The sequence below is a fragment of the Penicillium atrosanguineum genome, assembly GCF_028827265.1.
Source record: "Penicillium atrosanguineum strain IBT 20685 chromosome Unknown utg000002l_segment0_segment0, whole genome shotgun sequence".
Lineage (NCBI taxonomy): Eukaryota > Fungi > Ascomycota > Eurotiomycetes > Eurotiales > Aspergillaceae > Penicillium > Penicillium atrosanguineum.
In genome coordinates this window covers 2,697,409-2,714,888 of record NW_026623134.1, presented here as the reverse complement: position 1 = coordinate 2,714,888, position 17,480 = coordinate 2,697,409, and the positions used below count along the sequence as shown (strand labels likewise).

The 17,480-nt window shown below is 51.8% G+C and overlaps 6 protein-coding genes across 6 annotated transcripts; 3 read left to right on the top strand and 3 right to left on the bottom strand.

The window, feature by feature from the left end:
- Window positions 1-350: 350 nt before the first annotated feature.
- N7443_002812 (Zn(2+) transporter ZRT3) lies at window positions 351-1,999 on the bottom strand (the record flags this gene model as incomplete). Its single annotated transcript, XM_056882868.1, has 3 exons — window positions 351-1,706; window positions 1,763-1,893; window positions 1,948-1,999. 3 exons carry the CDS (start codon window positions 1,997-1,999, stop codon window positions 351-353), a joined length of 1,539 nt encoding a protein of 512 aa, XP_056744709.1.
- Window positions 2,000-2,672: 673 nt separating this feature from the next.
- N7443_002811 (DNA/RNA non-specific endonuclease) lies at window positions 2,673-3,656 on the top strand (the record flags this gene model as incomplete). Its single annotated transcript, XM_056882867.1, has 1 exon — window positions 2,673-3,656. One exon carries the CDS (start codon window positions 2,673-2,675, stop codon window positions 3,654-3,656), a length of 984 nt encoding a protein of 327 aa, XP_056744708.1.
- Window positions 3,657-3,813: 157 nt separating this feature from the next.
- Window positions 3,814-5,054, bottom strand: N7443_002810 (putative RING finger domain protein; the record flags this gene model as incomplete). Its single annotated transcript, XM_056882866.1, has 3 exons — window positions 3,814-4,151; window positions 4,204-4,462; window positions 4,518-5,054. 3 exons carry the CDS (start codon window positions 5,052-5,054, stop codon window positions 3,814-3,816), a joined length of 1,134 nt encoding a protein of 377 aa, XP_056744707.1.
- Window positions 5,055-6,337: 1,283 nt separating this feature from the next.
- N7443_002809 (uncharacterized protein) lies at window positions 6,338-9,167 on the top strand (the record flags this gene model as incomplete). Its single annotated transcript, XM_056882865.1, has 4 exons — window positions 6,338-6,776; window positions 6,839-7,071; window positions 7,129-7,868; window positions 7,934-9,167. The coding sequence occupies 4 exons, from the start codon at window positions 6,338-6,340 to the stop codon at window positions 9,165-9,167; spliced, it is 2,646 nt and encodes an 881-aa protein (XP_056744706.1).
- Window positions 9,168-10,370: 1,203 nt separating this feature from the next.
- On the bottom strand, window positions 10,371-14,784 carry N7443_002808 (Arf family guanine nucleotide exchange factor SYT1; the record flags this gene model as incomplete). The annotated part of the gene is made up of 3 exons (XM_056882864.1): window positions 10,371-12,997; window positions 13,048-14,256; window positions 14,379-14,784. The coding sequence occupies 3 exons, from the start codon at window positions 14,782-14,784 to the stop codon at window positions 10,371-10,373; spliced, it is 4,242 nt and encodes a 1,413-aa protein (XP_056744705.1).
- An 824-nt stretch (window positions 14,785-15,608) lies between these two features.
- N7443_002807 (M14 family metallopeptidase) lies at window positions 15,609-17,265 on the top strand (the record flags this gene model as incomplete). The annotated part of the gene is made up of 2 exons (XM_056882863.1): window positions 15,609-15,989; window positions 16,045-17,265. The coding sequence occupies 2 exons, from the start codon at window positions 15,609-15,611 to the stop codon at window positions 17,263-17,265; spliced, it is 1,602 nt and encodes a 533-aa protein (XP_056744704.1).
- Window positions 17,266-17,480: the final 215 nt, after the last annotated feature.

Below are 17,480 nucleotides of genomic sequence, written 5' to 3'. Positions count from 1 at the left end.
TAGGGACCATTCGAATTTCTACCGTGCAGGGAAATCCTAGGAAGGACTATCAGAATAGGCATGTTCATGATTCGTATAGACTATCAACAGCTATGTACAATAGCCTCTAGCCCTCAGGTACACATATGATAACAATGTCCGCGGGTGTGTCATAAACATAGAAGAACCAATGAACGAATAAAACCCCCGATCATGCAAAGCACAATGCAATCATTATGACCAAAGGAGAGAAGAACAACTGGACGGCTAGAAACCCGATCCAACGCCGAATCCGATCTTGTGTTTTCCTATATGGAGCGCCCAAGTAGAATGCAAAAGGAATGGGGAATGTGCAAGTCAATGAACAAGTATCACGCCGTCAAGGCAAAGCTCAGCCCCATAAGTCCCATCCCAGCCACAGCGAAGCCAATGCCCATGCCGCGACGGTGGGTCAGACCGAGTCCCTCGCTGAACAGCTGCAGAGCAACGGACGTCATGACTCCGGCTGTCGCGGCAAACATGCCTCCGTAGACACCCCATGATGGGCCTCTTGAGTCAGAGCCGGTGTGTCCGGAGCCCCAGATCCATAAGGCCGCGAGGCCGGCGCCGGCGGGCTGGCTGATTCCGCCTAGGAGGCTGGACCAGAACATGGCTTTCCAGCGGGAATTGAGGGCTAGGTAAAGGGGGAGAGCCATGGCGAAGCCCTCGACGATGTTGTGGATGAAGAGGGCTAGGAATACAGTTAAGCCAAGGGTAGGGCTTGCGTGGTTGGTTGCGTATGTGATGAAGCCTTCTGGGAGTTTGTGTAAGGCAATTGCGACTGAGGTTTGTAGACCGATGGAGAGGAAGGCGTTCTGTGGGACATGATGGTGGTGAGTATCGCCACCAGCCTTGTTTGGAGATGATTCCGAGTCATGATTGTCATCAGGGTCGGCATGGGCGTCATGGTTTGTGTCTGATTGATGATGATTCTCCGAGCGCAGCGTTTGCAATTGAGACTTGGACGAGGATGCAGAGCCCGTCGTGCCGTGAAGAGGATGCTGCGAGGAGATCGCATCGAAGTACCCGGTGTCAGATGTAGTGCTATAGTAATCAATGCTACTGTCTGCCTGTATACGACGCTCAGGGTCAGGCTGTACTGTGATGCTCTGATGCTGTGGCAGGGTGGGCCGGGTGACCTCATTCGTGCTCATGCTCGGTGGCGGCGGCGTCTTGGCCGCAAGGACTTTTGTACATTCACGGCCGCATGTCTGCGAGAAGCCAAAGCAAGGACCATTTTCATCGCACAGCGGTTTGACACCGCCCATGAGGGAGCTAATCCGCCGGCCCAGTATGTCGCGTAGAGATTCCTGTTTCACGGTATTGGAGCCGGATGTTGTGCGCTGCAACACGGCGGGAGTCGACTTGAAGCTTTGTGACCTTTGTGGCCGTAACAGAGGCGTATGTTCCGTGTGTCCATTTGCCTCGTGGTGGTGATGGTGATCTTCATGTCCGCCCGCATGGCCGTCGCCGCGTTCGGGATCTTCTTCCGGGGAGGCATGACTGTGCGCGCAATCGACCACATGAGATGGGATAAAGCGGTGGATAAACCCCGATGCAAGTCGGATGACAACGACACCGGCCAGAAAGAGACTGACTAGTATATACGCAGAGGCGGAGGGAGAGAAGCCGGCACGCGTCAGGTACTCTTTCGAGGTGGGGAGCATGCTATAAAGAGAGGTAAAGAGCTGCCGGCGGTTAGACCCAATGGATCAAGTAAATTAATCCGAGAGGTGAAACTCACCATTACCCCCGCACTCAGGCATAGCGACGCCGACAGGAAGTTGTTGCTGTTCGCGATCTGGAAGCTCTTATTGTGGGAGAACTGCCGCAGCACTAGATCGACGCAAATGACGGCCGAACCGAGTACACAGGCTGTGAAACAGTGAGTCAGTCAAGAGACACACAGTCGGAAATAGCTGTACTCACCGACGCCTGAGACGCCGCTCATGACCCAGCCCCGGAGGTCGTTGGCAGCCATGGCAAGTAGTTGAGAAAGAGAAACGGTGATGTAAGTAATATTCCAAACGCTGGCGGTTGGCGGTCAACGGGAATTCGCCTCTTTCTCTCGTCCACCAAAGGTTGAAATGGGAAAGTGCCATCTTGGAAACCTCGATGGTTCGGGGCCATTCAGCACCTGCAGGGGAATGCATTCTTTGCCCACAGGGTCCTCATCGTCTTGTCCCGCTCCGCGTCGGGCCAGAACGTGCTGGCATCTCCAGGTCCAGGTCCAGGTCCAGGTCCATGTTTAGGGGTAAATCTGGGGGTTCAGTACGACCATGACAGCATACATCGTATCCTCAGATGATCCGATCTTGGATCCTGTGCTTAGCATGCTCATGATGCTTATGACAAAGGCCATGCTGGATGCCCTGGCGCCGAGTAGTTTGTCCAACACGACTAACATCCTAGTCAGGCAACACCACAGATCCCTGAAACTAAGCGAACCACTCACTAGCCCTTTACCAAGCACGCAGCGATCAAACGATCAACTGATAGTTTCAGCTGACTCGTTTCTACAGCAAAATCGAGTCTCGAGGGCTACACGCACATGTGACCCGCTGATTGGCCCGTGACTCCCCGACTCTTTTTTTCTACGCGCCGAATCTCCAAATCTCCAAATCTTCAAATCTCACTTCACCTTTTCGACAACCATGTCGAAAGCTACTTTGGCCGTGATCGCGGCTGCCAGTGCGGCCACTGGTGCCGGTGTTACTGCGCTGATTTACGGTTCTTCTCGGCCTCAGCAGCAACAACAACCGCCGCAACAACAGCTTCCTCCGCCGGCTGGCGCTATCAAAGTTCCCACGACGATCCCAGCCCCAACTCTCGCTATCAAAGTTGCTACCGGACCTGTCGATGCCGCTGGAGTTCTTCAGTATGGATTCCCGGGCCCTGTCGCCGATGAGCTGTCCTCATTGCCTCTGCACGGCGCCTACGATCGCCGAACCCGCAATCCCGCCTGGGTTGCTGAGCACATCACCCCGCAGTCGCTCGCGATGAAGAACGCAGACCGCAAGCACAGCACCTTCGCCGAGGATACGCACATTCCTCCCATCTTCCGCGCCAAGCTGGTCGACTACTTCCGCTCTGGTTATGACCGCGGTCACCAGGTGCCGGCCGCAGATGCCAAGTGGACGCAGGAGGCCATGGACGATACCTTTGCTCTGAGCAACATGTGCCCCCAGGTTGGTGAGGGTTTCAACCGTGACTACTGGGCGCACTTTGAGGAGTTCTGCCGTAACCTCACCCAGCGCTACCCGTCTGTTCGCGTCGTCACCGGCCCGTTGTACCTGCCTCACCGTGACCCCGATGGCAAGTGGCGCGTGAACTACGAGGTCATTGGTAACCCGCCCAACGTTGCTGTGCCTACCCACTTCTATAAGGTCATCTATGGCGAGGACGGTACGAACTCGCCTTTCGGAAAGGTCGCCCTTGGTGCATTCGTCTTGCCCAATGCTCGCATTGATAACGCCAAGAGCCTGTCCGACTTTGAGGTTCCCCTTGAGGTTTTGGAGCGTGCTTCCGGTCTGGAGTTTGCGGCTAAGCTGGATCTTGGCCGTCGGCGCCGTCTGTGCCAGGAGGTTCGCTGCGAGGTCACAGTGCGCGAGTTCAACAACGCCAAGAAGAGATCGTAAAGGAAGTGAAGCTTTCGAAGTGTTTAGCCAAGATGGCTCTGTACATTTAGGACATGGTTTCTTTGCATGGTTCGGGCGTTCAATAGCCTCTCTCGGGCAATATCACTTTATTCCTACAATCCAAGGCCGTTGTCGTAAAATACCTTGCTCCTGCTGTTCAGCATTGGAACGCCACGCCCTTTTTCGTAGCCACATTACCACCTCCACCTGCGAATCCTGTGCCCTCGGAGCTGATCGCTACCAGGCCCGGCCGAATAGCGTCGTCCTTGCCCTTCTTCTTGGACTTCTTCTTGCCTCCATCGGCATCTGCTTTCTCCGAAGTGGGGTCTCGCGACGAGAGGTCCGTCTCGCAAACATAGCATAGTACCCGACCGTGAAGCTCGGCCGCTTTCTCTTGTTCCTCTTTTGAGCTGTGGGGGTCTGGGGTATCATTATGAGGGGCCATGAATTTGGTCACACACGGTGAGCATATAACATGACCGCATGGTTTGGTGACTATAGATGCCGTTAGCACAAATTCAAATAACCACAAATTGTTCGATCATACGCATAGCCTTGAGTCCATTGCTCAAGTTCTTTTTGCAACTCGGGCAAATCCTAGCCATCGTACCGTCCGAGGCTTTATCCTCCGTGAAATGCACTTCGACCAGCGACTTCAACGAGTAGCTATGGCGATTCGTATCCGAAGACCCAGGGCATATGGGCGACAACTTGACATTCTTGTTCGCAGCGATCTCATTCGGATCCGTCGCCGGCGTCAACGACGGGACCCAGAAAGACGGCAGCGCAGACTTGCTAGACTCAGTCTTCGCAAGTTAGCAAAACAACCCAATGGCACCCCCAACCCAACAGAGTACAAACCTTCTCCCTCTTCAAATCATTCTTCAACCTCTCCTGCTCTTCACGCGCAACACGCGCCATCTCCTTTTCATCCAACTCAAACACCTTCTTCCTCTTCCCATCGATCTCAACCTCCCTCGCCTTGAACCTATCCAACGCCTCCGTCTCTTCCGCCTTCCTCTTTACCCCCTTAGCCTCTAACCCCATAGAAACAAGCTCGAAATCATGTAATTCTTTCCTTTTCGCCTCTTCAAGCGTGCGCTCGTCATCCTCCGCAAGCCTCTTTTTTGCGTCATCGCGCTCGCGCTCAAGGCGCTTGATCTCCTGCCGTTGCGCGAGGAGGTCGTTGATCGCGCATTCGCGACAGAAGAGGTCACCGTTTGTAGCGCAGGCGACGACGGGTGGGCGGGCTGGTTGGAGACAGAGGCGGCATGAGGCGAAGGGGAGGAAGGAATCACGGCCGATTACACTGCGCTTGGTGCCCCATGTTGAGCGGAGGAGGCCGCGCTCGTAGGCGGTGAAATGGGGGAGGGAGGTGTTACGCTTTGAATGCGCCATTGTGGTTTGGAGCTTGAGCTTGAGCTTGAGCTTGAGCGTGGAGAATGTCGTAATGCGAGTACCTATATTTGATGGGCGGAACGAGGGGAGTTATCTCATTGGTGTCCTGATTGACCGCTTTAGTTACCGCCTCGGATTGACGCATCTTGAAGTTGATGCCTTGGTGCCTGATCGGATATAGTTAGGAAAAACGTTCAAGGGAGAACTTGGAACTTATATGTATCTGTATCTCTTTATAGTGATGCTGAAAGTTGAGGTTTTAACTGTCGACCCTCTTAAAAAATGTCCACACTTGAAAATCTGACAGAAAGAGAGAGTCCATTATAGTACGACCCGAAACTGGTTTCACCACCTACACTCTTCCATTGATTCTCGAACCCTAATGCCAAGATACACCATAACCTATTTGGAATAGAAGCGACATATCAAAATTCTCGGAAGATAGTTTTACAGTAGTATTACTTCATGTACATGTATTGTTACCGTACAGCGTAGCCGTTATAGCTAAAGTTTGCACAGAAATGTAAACAAGTCAAACATGAGCTGGAGTCGGCATCGAGCATTGGATAACGTGTCACTTCATCTCCCGTCCCCGTGTCCAAGTGACAATCTAGGGGCTTGCTCTGTATATGACAGCACGAACAGTGACTTACAATACATTGCTTACTTGCAGATAACACTTATGACCCTGCCCATCACCATATTCAGCCTGCCAGCCACAGCTTTCTCGTAAAGTAAAATTCGAAAACAGATTCCCTCTTGGTGGAGACACGTGTCTCGGCCCGTTCCCGAAACCACGCTAATCCAGCGTTGCTATTATGGGAATGTTTGTTTATTCATATTGGAAAATACGTTCCTTTCATTTTTAGAACGGCTGCGTCAGGTACTAGCTAGTGAAAAGGGGAGTGCTCGATGGCTGTCTGATCACGCAGACTGGGCAACACACACACACACACACACATACGGCCAAGGAGGCAGGACTATAGGGGAGGAGAACACATAGGGGTGGTTTGGAAGAGAAAGTCTGTCTGTCTTGTTTATCCTATACGCAGAGAATCTTTTATATCACAAAAGCCTTAGTCATTCGATAGGCCGCTCCTTCATGCAGTCAGCAGTTCCCCCACTACACTAGGTAATACCATTGATACCTTACAAGCAACTCGAGTATACCCGCACCTCTATGACATCTACACTGCCAACCTGAACTAATGAAAACACGCCATCATCGACTTTGAGCACCGAACCCTGACTTCTTTCCCAGAAACAGTCTCTTACCTCGCACGATGGCCGGGCCGCATAGAACGCCAAACTACCTGCACGAAGGATGCACTGCACGCGTCGTCTGGGCAGCTCATATCCTCTCTTACCTTAAAGACAACCAAAACCACGAGGAGCTACATGAAGCGGAGAATGAGGTGGAATGCGGCAGCAATACAGATGAGTCGAGCGATTGTGAAGCAGACTACGAGACAGAGAAGAAGGTGGTTCTATCAGGTCCTCGAAATTCAGTTCGCCAGAAATTTCTGGACTGTATTGCGCAGCTGCTGTCGCCATGCAAGGGATGGGATGGGGTTACCACAGCGGCGATACGCGAAGGGGAAGACGGAGTCGAGGTGGATGTTGCAAGGAACGATGGCTTTCATTCTGATGAAGATTGCCTTGACAGTGAAATTACGGGTTACTGCAAGATGTTGGAGGTATATCTGGCTGATAGTACTGGCGGTATGTAATAACTCTGAATCCTCGTTGCGGGATTTTGAATATTTGATGACTGAACGTGACAGCTGGGATAGGGACGAACACAACTGCAGCTTCGTCAACAGAATTCGAGCTTAAGGTGATAGACTACACATCCCGCCGGATCGATCATTGGATTGAAATGATCCAGAAAACCCTAGGAATCGTCCAGAATTGCCCTGACTGGAACTCTCAACGGTGGCTTGGGCAGGAGGCTGCATTCAAGGCTTGGACGACCATGACGGATCTTATACGACAATTTGATGCCGATAACGAAACAGTCAAATCTAGGCCTCTAATAGTTCAACAAGCTTATAATTGTCTCGACCTAACATAGGTTCGACAGTTCTTTGCGAACACCTTCGGGACCCAAGCTGGCTTGAAGCTGTGGAGCAAGTTAAACTTTATCGCCAGGCCTCTGGTCGACTGCCGATTATTGAGATCAATAGCTGCCCGGGAGCAACAGTTGCGATATTGCAAGATTTCACTGGTTCTGTCCAAACCGAAGACAACACTGGAAACCATAGACGTGATTGGGATATTCGAGGCGTGGGAACAACTAGGACTAGGCCCCACTCCTGAACCCGTGTTCCGAAGGCTTCATTCATTTAGTCAAATGTTTGAAACAGCCTGTGCAGAGTCATTTTCTCTGCATGCTGAGATGCAGCTAGTGATGCACTACGAGGAGAGATGTGCACCTCGGCCTACTCTAAGCTACTTTGGATGCAGTAAAAAGACTTGCTTGCTCTGTGAAACTTTTCTTGGCGCGTTCCCGAGTTCAATTGCCACACGTGGAAGGCATGGAGTTTGTTATCCTGCCTGGGCTGTACCAGGCTCGAATTCAGGTGCCGTAGAGTTTGCCATTGAACGGTTAGAGAAGAGCCTTTTAGCTCGTATTCGAGGGATTCTCAACGATTTGATGCACCCTAGACAGAAAAGCCACGCTGCGAATGTCATGCAATCCGGCATGGTGTCGAACTTTTCGCACCTTACGCTTGAAGAATGGAAGCAGAGAGAACAAGATGTGCAGCGGTTTAAGGACAAACAGACAATCCAGCGTAATGACCTGCTGATTATGTGAGATAATATTTTGCCATTTTGGCGAAGACTGAACTACTAACTGACTATGACACCAAAAAAAGTGAAGGAATTACCCCAAATACAAAGCCAAAATATCGCCCACTCGACAATTTCGAACCTAAGGATTGTTGCGTGATGTGTAATACAAGCCCGGGAATCCAATGTGTACAATGTCGAAGCACATACTATTGTTCCAGAGACTGCAAGAAAAGTGACTTCCCTTCACATAGCCTTCTCTGCAAACAGTTCGCTATTCAGCCCGATAGACCCTCTCCGGAACACAAGCGGGCCATATTCTTCCCAGTTGAGAGCGACAAGCCATGTTTGATATGGGTCCCATGTACACGCCAATACGATGAAGAGGATGGCATTGGATGGACATGGATTGATCCTTATCCCTACCTTGGAACTGATAAACCGTTGAAAGGGACAATGCGCATTGAACATAATCCAGTACGATGTCGAAACCTGGGCTCTGGGCTTGCAAGATTTGCTCCGTGCCAGGAGGGATACTGTGTCTCATTGATACATCGCGACGCCTATTTGAAGGACGGGTCAACCACAAATAGAAGTATATCAGCTTCTGTGATGGCATCCTGCACCTCCACCATCCCACATGAATATCGCGGTCCCATGATTGCCTTGCAAGAAATTCGCCACGGACACTATGCCGATATAACACTAGCTGACTTCCGACACCTAATGGATTACTTAACAAGCTATCGAAAAACGCATGTCAGGGAAAGTGTCCCAGATCTGCTACACCGCGCCCCAACAACCTTCCGCGGCGTGAAGATTTGCTGTCACGGTGAAGAAAAAGTTCATGGGTCAGAGCCCTTCGTTTCCGTCGAAGTCACCCGAGCAAACCAGAGCTCCCTGGGCAGCGGATCTATCTCACCGATATCTGTCTGCCTCGGTATGCCTTTACGGTTGTGGAAGGACCCGGATACCGAGTTCCGCCATAACCCGCCAGGATGGGAGGGGGGCACGATGGCATACAGTAATCCTAATGTTGTGTTCTTGATGATGGAAACTAATTCTTCCAAGGACGAGTGGGGCTGGGCGCCCATGTACTGGAATAGCAAGATAGGGAATGTCTGGGCTGTTCGTGAAGACGGGCAGGATCTGGCTGTGAAAGATGTCGCAATGATGTGCAATTTCGCGAGGCGGAAACTACAGTGTATGTTTGAAGAGGTGATGGAATTGGGTTCGAGCTCAGTGAATAGGCAGAGGGTTTTGGGTTTCATTACTTGGGATAATATGATTACTCATTGGGAGGAGACTTGTGGGCATTAGCAATTTGGCTCGCAGAACAAAGCTAAACCCTGATGCAAGAAATTGTATACAAGATCAATGATAGTTCAAATGCTGGTTGCAATATGATATGGGATATGTTCTGCTTTAAGGGAATAAATATGGCTAAACAGTGGTAATTTATCGGGCAACCAATGCGGACTAATTGCGCATACCAAGAGAAGACAATTTTCGAAGTGGGATATCGAGGTATCACCTATGTCGAAAGTACAAGTGAATACATCGCATGGTTACTTTGTGTACGAGCCAATACAGGCCCCACTGACAAGGATACTCCGGAAAACCTATTAATATGTGTCAAAACTTTGACCACTAGACTAAAAATGCCATTGACACTTTTAGTGCTTAGATAATCGTTATTTCATTCCGACAATATGGACTAGCGTGTATTGGCAAGTAGGGTTCGGGAAAGAATCGAAGAGTGTAGGTGGTGACACCAGTTACGGGACGTACTACATAATCTGGTGCATACTCGTACGGGGGTATATCAATCGCACTCGGCCATAGTGTTGGCCTTCATCAACTGTAGCTTAGAAGAGAGGAGACGCAATGGAATCTCACCCGTCAGACAGGCCATTTCGTAGAGATGAGTCCAGGAAATCCTCCTGGATGACACAAGTGAGCGGAACTGACAGTGAAACCGAGGACGCAATCAACGGTGCCATAGATTGTATCTTAGAGACTAAGGGCACTGACTGGCATATTAAATTGGCATATAAGCGAAAGAGAGTCGAATAAGAGAAAACCCAAGAAGAACGAAGAACACTGCAACTAGGTGCTTCTACATGCACATCAGACATGCAGAGGCCCAAGGCCCTGGATAGATCACAACACGCGACCCTCTACGCTGAGCGATAGTAACTTAGGTATTGAATCATAAGCTTTTGTCTAACACAGCCTAAAAGCTACATGCACTGAGAAATGAGAAATCCATATACCTGACGCACATCCAGATGAGAAAAACAAGCAGCAGAGAAATATCACACCGTATGCTACCCATAGATGCCCAAGCCGAAACCATCGCAAAAAACCCGAGCTAGACCAGTTCAAGCCATCGATGCAAAGGGACCCAAAGGGAAGCAGGCAAGTGTTGAAAAGGGGGTATAATATTCATAAAACAAATGGCAGATCAAAGTGATTCAGGCTATACAGGTGGTCGTACGAGAAGAAGGTGAGGGGAAGGGATCAGGCGCCAACGGCTTGTTGGCGCAGGTTCTCGGAGGAGGGGGTATCGACGGCTCGTTGTTCGTTGAGGGAGGTGGAAGATGGTGATGGGGTTGTTTGGCCGTCGGTGGATGTTGTTAGGTGGCTGTGGTAGATCACGGAGCCAGAGCCGGATGTTGAGCGGGGCATGTTCTCCTTCTCCGGAAGATGTTGCTCTGGGACTGAGTCCGGGCCTATGGCAGTTGTTTTTGGGGACTGGACGTCTGAAAAGTCGTCGAGGTCTTCTTGTGCGTCTCTGAAGAACTCCAAAGGCTCATCTCCGCTGAGAAGGCTGATACCGGTGGTTGTGCTTACGCTGCGGATGGAGTGAGGCCGACCGCCAGTGTAGTTATCCGAAGCCATTTGGTTGGCATCACCAAGTAGGGAAGGTTCAGAGGCCCGAGGCTCTTCATTAGGAGTCGGCTTTCGAAGTTTGAGCCGTTCCTCTGGAGGCATGTTCTGCCACTCGGAACCGAAAGTCACGATAGAAGCCTTCTTGCCATGAACGGTGAAACTGGGTGTTTTGCGAGCCAAGACCTCACCCTCGGTGATATTCTCATTGTCCTCAAGAGCGCCAATGCTGGATATCGATTCTCTGTTCTTCTTACTGGCACGCGAATGGTGCCGATGCACGTGTGGTTCACGAAGGGTACGATGCAGGCTGCGACGTACTCGACTCGGCTTATGATCACTCTGAGAGACCTCCGAGGTTTCGTCGGCGACGTTCTCGGTTCCCCCTTCAGGCAAAGGTGTAGGCTGTTTCTTCGGCGGGGGTGAGCCGCTGAGTTCCAGAAGACCCGTCTCTCTGAGAAACCGTTCCTCGCCCTCATCATAGCTGACAGGGGAGGTGAGTTTCGATGCTCGAGAGCCTAGACTCGCACCATCGAACCTGCTATTGCGACTAAGTACTGAGGCGTCACGTTCCAACTGACCAGCCGGCGTCTCGGACCTGCCCTGTTCAGAAAGAATAGCGATAGAAAGTGGCCGCCCAACGCGGCCAAAGTCGGAAGAAGTCGTTGAGCCTGGGATACTTGGGCGGCGCATCTCATCATTCGAGGGCTGTTTGAGCAGGCCAGGCTCGACAGAGAGTTCAGCAGATGCCGAGGTGGGCTCATTGGTGTCATGGCTTGAAGCCGTGCGAACAATACTAGGCGCACGATGCACACTAGGATCGGACCTGACCGAAGGTCCTGAAAGAGAAGCCAGTCGAGCTGGGCCCGAGAAAGGAATTGTGTCATCGGTAATTGACCCAGTTCTCTCATCGAGACTCCCAACTTCCCCAAGATCCCGCAAAAGAACCTCGCGGTAGCACTTGTTGCGCCAGATATCCTGTCGGACCCATTTGAGCTTAGCTGCCATGCGCCCAGCGGCCATAATCACTCCCTCGCGAGCCCGAGGATGAACCGGAGCTAGGATCTGCAGGTGACGCGCATTTCGAAGAAGATCGTCCAGCTGTTTGTAGGTGACAAACAACTTCTCGTTTTGCTCACGAATTTTTTGCGTCATCAATTCCCGGCGCGCGGCCACAAACCCGGCCACAATGTCAGTGTCAATAGATGGAGACTTAGGCTCCTTATCAGCCTCTTCGAGCGATCTAAGTGAGGATTGAGATCCCACTCGCTGGCTTCTGCGGTAGCGTTGGCCTTCATAGTTTGTAGCAATCATGCCCTTGGTGCGGACGCTGGTAGTTCTGAAGGCTGCAGCATAGTTGAGCTTAGCAATCCAATCATTCATCTCAGGCTCTGATGAGGCCAGGAAGACCTCTTCCAATGCACTGTGCCGAACAAACGAGAACGCGTGCTTGTGTTTCTTATAGCTGCTATCTAGCAAGGCGACGGCATCATTGGTCGACATGATGGCATCCGGCTTGAAGTCGGCAAGAGGCGGTCTGAAGACCAATGTACCTTGTCGTCCATTCTTCACGTAAGCATCATGTTGCGCCATCAAAGACCGCACCCATGTGACGTTTCGAAAGAAGTAGAGCTGGGAGAAAGTGAGAATCGCTCCCCATTCCCCCCATGGCGACCTGGCTCTCTTCTTCTTGGGATCTTTTCGCCAGAGCAAGCCGACCTTTGCTACCTTGATGTCCACAAGGCCGGGATGTGATTCGGCCGGATTGTCTAAACTTGTCTGCATGAATGCATCGGGTCGGGAACGCAAAGACACAATCTGTAAAATGCCAGACTTGGTAAAGGCTTGATGAAGATCTTCCATATCAGGAGGCCCTAATGTGCCAAAGTGATTGTATGTATCATCAAGATCCATAACATCTTTGAGACTTGGTCTCAATGAGTCGACTTTGTTTTCCATGATGAGAGTGTAAGGGTCAACAGGCTCCCTCGCCATACGTGACAAATGCTCCGAGCTAGGGCTGCTCAAGAGGGGGCGGCGAGGTTTGGGCAGGTGGCGATCACGAAGGTTGGCGTCTTCGACGTGGATGAAAGGGGTGTATGAGATGTTCTCGTAGAAGCACTCCAGGATCTCTTCGGCGATACCCTCGCCACGAGTATTTTTGACATAATCAGGCTTCTGCATCTTTCGCTTGTTATTCTTGTTAAATACATCCGTATGTAAGATCAGGATCGAGAATGCAATAAAGTATGCCTGGTCTAGGAGGTCGTTAGATCCGAGCAGTTATAGGAAAGGGGACTAGAAATACCGGAGGAGGCAAAGATGCCTGGATTGCACTCGTGGTACCGGTCAGCAAACGATTGCAAAAATCTGTCAATCTGCTGGGTCTCCTTCGGTAATTCCACTTCCATCAAAAGCTTGCGAATTGCCATGTCGATGGGATCACCAAAGTATGAGAATGATCGCATGTACTTTCGCAGGCCAACCTTGTAGAATTCGTCATCAGACTGGGCTAGAATGCCGCCAATCACGCCTCGAGGAAGGTTCTCCTCGAGCTTCGTCAAATAGCTTGCTGCTGTGTCGTCTTCTTCGCGCGGGGGGATTGGTAGGTCAGATTTGACGGGTGTTGCCGCCCCACCGATGGCTGGAGAACCATGACGAGGAGGTGGTTCTGAGTTCTGCCTCAACCGTTGTGAAATGTTGAAGATGTCACCGAAGCTCTTCCGACCAGTGGTAGATGTAGAGGTACGTGAGGATGAGCCCATGTAAGGTACTGGAGACAGATCTTCCTGATTTTCGGCCAGAGATCCCATCGTAGACGATCTGCCTCGCCCACCTTTGTGGGATGGATTGGAACGCACAGAGTGGGCCGAGGCTGTGGAATCATTACGAAACAAAGGCGGTGCAGCTGTAGGGGCCAGCCCCACTGAGGAACGAGACGGCGAGGGTAGAGGTGAGACTTGGTCGGCATCATCGGAGCCTTGAGACTTGGGGGTTTCAGCCGGTGGGAACTTGGGCGCATTGTCTAGTGCACGACTCGCGGGAGTGGGCTTGGGCGGTAGAGGGAAAAGGGGGCTTCGGTTTCGCTTCAAACGTGGCATGCGGAAGCGCTTGTTGTTTGATGTAGACGCTTGGCCCTCGCGAGGGGAGTTTGTTCGAAATGTCTGGTCACCATAGCTTTGATCCGACCGAGAGGACTCAGAGAACCGAGGATCGATGACAGATGAGCGATGCGAATCATGTAGCTGATCTCGGCTGCCACTGTGCCGTGACGTTGTAGAGAGCCGCCCTGGCTCTTCCGGGGCGGTTTGAAAGGTGGACAGAGTAGATTCGCCGATTTGTGAGTCCGTAGATCCCTGGGTTTTCCGCGCGGGCTTCGTTCTCGGATTGTCCGCTGAACTTCGGGTCAATTCTTCCATGGAGCGTTTTCGTAGAGGTAGAAGGTTGAGCTTGCTTTGATGTTTCACAGGCTGCTCGAGCTCGTTGCTTGTAGGGGCGGTGGTGATGATTGTGGGAGCTGTGAATTGAGTGGTCAGCAAAAACACAGGATTGAGACATGACGTTTATGAAACATATCCACAGAAGATCGCATCACAGGACCCTGCAAGGGAGAGTGCCAATTGTGAAGCATGGACTTACGAGGAAGAGAAGGCACTGGGGGAGTATCCCGGGCAGCCTTGGCATAGCTTTTAGAAAGCTGAGGATCTGAAGCATGGCGTAGTCTCATAAAGCTGAAGCGATTCCTGCGAAGACTCGGCGTGCCTGCTGACAAGCCAGACGACGAATGCCCAGCAAAGTCCGTCCGAGCTACCTTATGGTCCGGACCCGTGTCTGCAGGAGCGTCATCTCCCCGCGTGGTATCACGAACTTCGACTGGCATATCAAGGCCGGGCGATCGAGGCAAAGCTTCGGAGTAACGGGGTTCGGTCTCAGGCGGGGAGGGACGAGGGAGGTGCTCGCTGCGTCGGGCCTGCGTTTGTGGTTCAATGGTGCTTTGACGTTTGGAGCTGCCATCGGCGACGAGTCGCAGGCCTTTCCAATGCATGGCTGCGAGACTCGGATATGATCAGACCCATGCGCGGCAGCAGAATCAGAATAGGTAAGAGTCTTGACAAAGGTTGATTCTAAAGGCACATAGCGACGTGGAGTGTTCCAGAACGCGGTGGAGGTGGAGTGCAATCCGTCGTCAGCTCGCGAAAAAGGGGAACGCGCGGGAAAGGGAGGGGCGCTTGAGGGTCCACGCGCCACTTCAGGAGGTTGGTAGCCGATGAAAGATAGAAACCCCTCAACGCAAAAGATTGATGAGATCGGGGGAGGGGCAAGGCAGACGAGTTCCTAGGTGCCCTGAGCGCGGCTGAGAACGGAATTAGGGACGGAGTTGGGAACAGGATTCTTAGGATTCTAAGGATTCTAAGGGATCTAGACGGGATTCTAGGCCCGGGTCTTAAGGGCCTTGGACTCTGGCAAGATCTGGCGAGAGTAACAACTTCATGTGCATGCTTTCTCTATGTGCATGATCCATTCTAGGTCAAGTCTACATTTCCTTGGAAGGCCACGGACTACCTACGCATTGAGGGGGACTAAATCCGGAACACTTGCAATACCAGAAATCCTTGGCCAGACGAAACAAACTAGGCATATTCAGACGTGTTCAAGTAGAAGACAAGAAAAGAAAAGAAAAAGAGTAACCATAACCACTGACGTATAGTGCATAGCCAGCAGTCCACTTAGTGCTGTAGACACACTTAGGCTAAGGTGGACAGGTCCACGCTAGTATCCCGAGTCTGCGAGTCAATTGAAGGGCGGCGTCGGCATCTTACGTAGCTTTCCCCTCTTCCCTCCCACTTCTCACTCTGCGCTTTCGCCGCGATGCGGTTTCTACCTGTTCTGTTGGTCTTCTTGACCTTCCTGTCATGCTCCTTTGCAGTTCCTGCCGGGTCAAGCATCACCCCGTCGCCGCCGCTCCAACCCGCTAGTCGCCGAGCCCAGTCCCCAGATCCGCGCCCGTGGACCCGACTTCGCGACTGGGTTATCGAATCCGTCTGGGGTACTGGCCATTCACAATGCCATCACAAATACGCAGGACCTCCGTCAACCGTCCGGGATCGTTATGAGACCGATGTTGTTCTTCGTTTTCATCTGCGTCATCCTGACGAGGCAGCAGCTTTGGCTTCGGCTTCGCAGATGCTCGTCTTGGATATCTGGGCTATCACGTCGGAATTCGTGGATATTAGGCTCGCGGAGGATATGGTAATTTGACACGCCATGTTCGGCTCAATGCTGTTACTGATCTTCAGCTTTATAGATTCCGTCGCTTCTCGCCATGCTTCCCGTCTCGCTCCGGACAGCGCACACGCCCTTGATGGACGACCTCGTTGACAAGATACATGCCACCTACCCGAACCGCCCCAATACTGGACTCGGGCATGATCATGGCTTTTCACACGGCGACCGAGAATCGTCGGCTGTGGGCGACGTCTTCTTCCACAACTACCAGCCGTTATCCGTCATTGTGCAATGGATGCGACTGATGGCGTCAATGTTCCCCTCACACGCCCGTTTTACTAGTATTGGTTTGTCATATGAAGGTCGCCAGATTCCGGCACTACGAATCGGTGCAGCTCAATCGCAACTTGATCCTTCCCAGCCTCGGAAGACTATCCTGATGAGCGGTGGTGTTCATGCGCGAGAATGGATCAGCACATCAACAATTCTGTATGTCGCCTATAACTTAATCACTGAGTACGGCGAGTCGAGTGCGGTAACTCGGTTACTGAACGAGTACGACTGGGTTTTGATCCCAACTCTCAACCCCGACGGATATGTCCACTCATGGGAGGTTGATCGGCTCTGGCGTAAGAATCGACAGCCGACCGGCCTGTCAGTCTGCACTGGAGTTGATCTTGACCGGGCGTGGGACTTCGAGTGGGACGGCGAATCCACCCGCTCCAACCCGTGCTCCGAGAACTACGCTGGCGCAGAACCCTTTGACGCAGTTGAGTCCCGCCAGCTGGCACACTGGGCCTTGAACGAGACCGAGAGTGGCCGAGCGGACATTGTTGGTTTCCTCGACCTGCACTCGTATTCTCAGCAGATCTTGTATCCCTACTCGTACAGCTGTGAGAAGTCTCCTCCGACGCTGGAAAGCCTTGAGGAGCTGGCCCTTGGCCTAGCAAAGGCGATTCGACAGATCTCACGTGAGGCGTACGATGTGACCTCTGCCTGTGAAGGTATTCTTAGTTCAGGAGGAGCTACTAAGATGACCTCGGGCGGAAGTGCACTGGACTGGTTCTACCACAAGCTGCACGCCACCTATTCATACCAGATCAAGCTGCGCGACCGCGGCATCTATGGCTTCCTTCTCCCTTCCGAACACATTCTTCCTACCGGCAAGGAGATCTTCCACGCCGTGTTGACATTCGGAAGATTTGTTTGGGGAGAAGATATCAGGGGATCGGATTCACCTGTCCTTACTCCAGTGGGCGACCAAAGACCGCTGGCTGACGCGTTTGATTTCACCTCATGATCGGGCATCTCACGAATTGCATACTGGTTCCACAAGGAGTTTGGGGTTTGATTTGCTTGGATATCAGAAATTTCTGGACATACTAGCTACGGACGTAAAATGTTCTAATGCACGAGAAATGACTCAAAATATCACTATAATGCTATTCACTTGGTCCCTGTAATAATAACAAATTCACGCCGAATAACCGGTGCGAGCATTCCTAAGCATTGCCG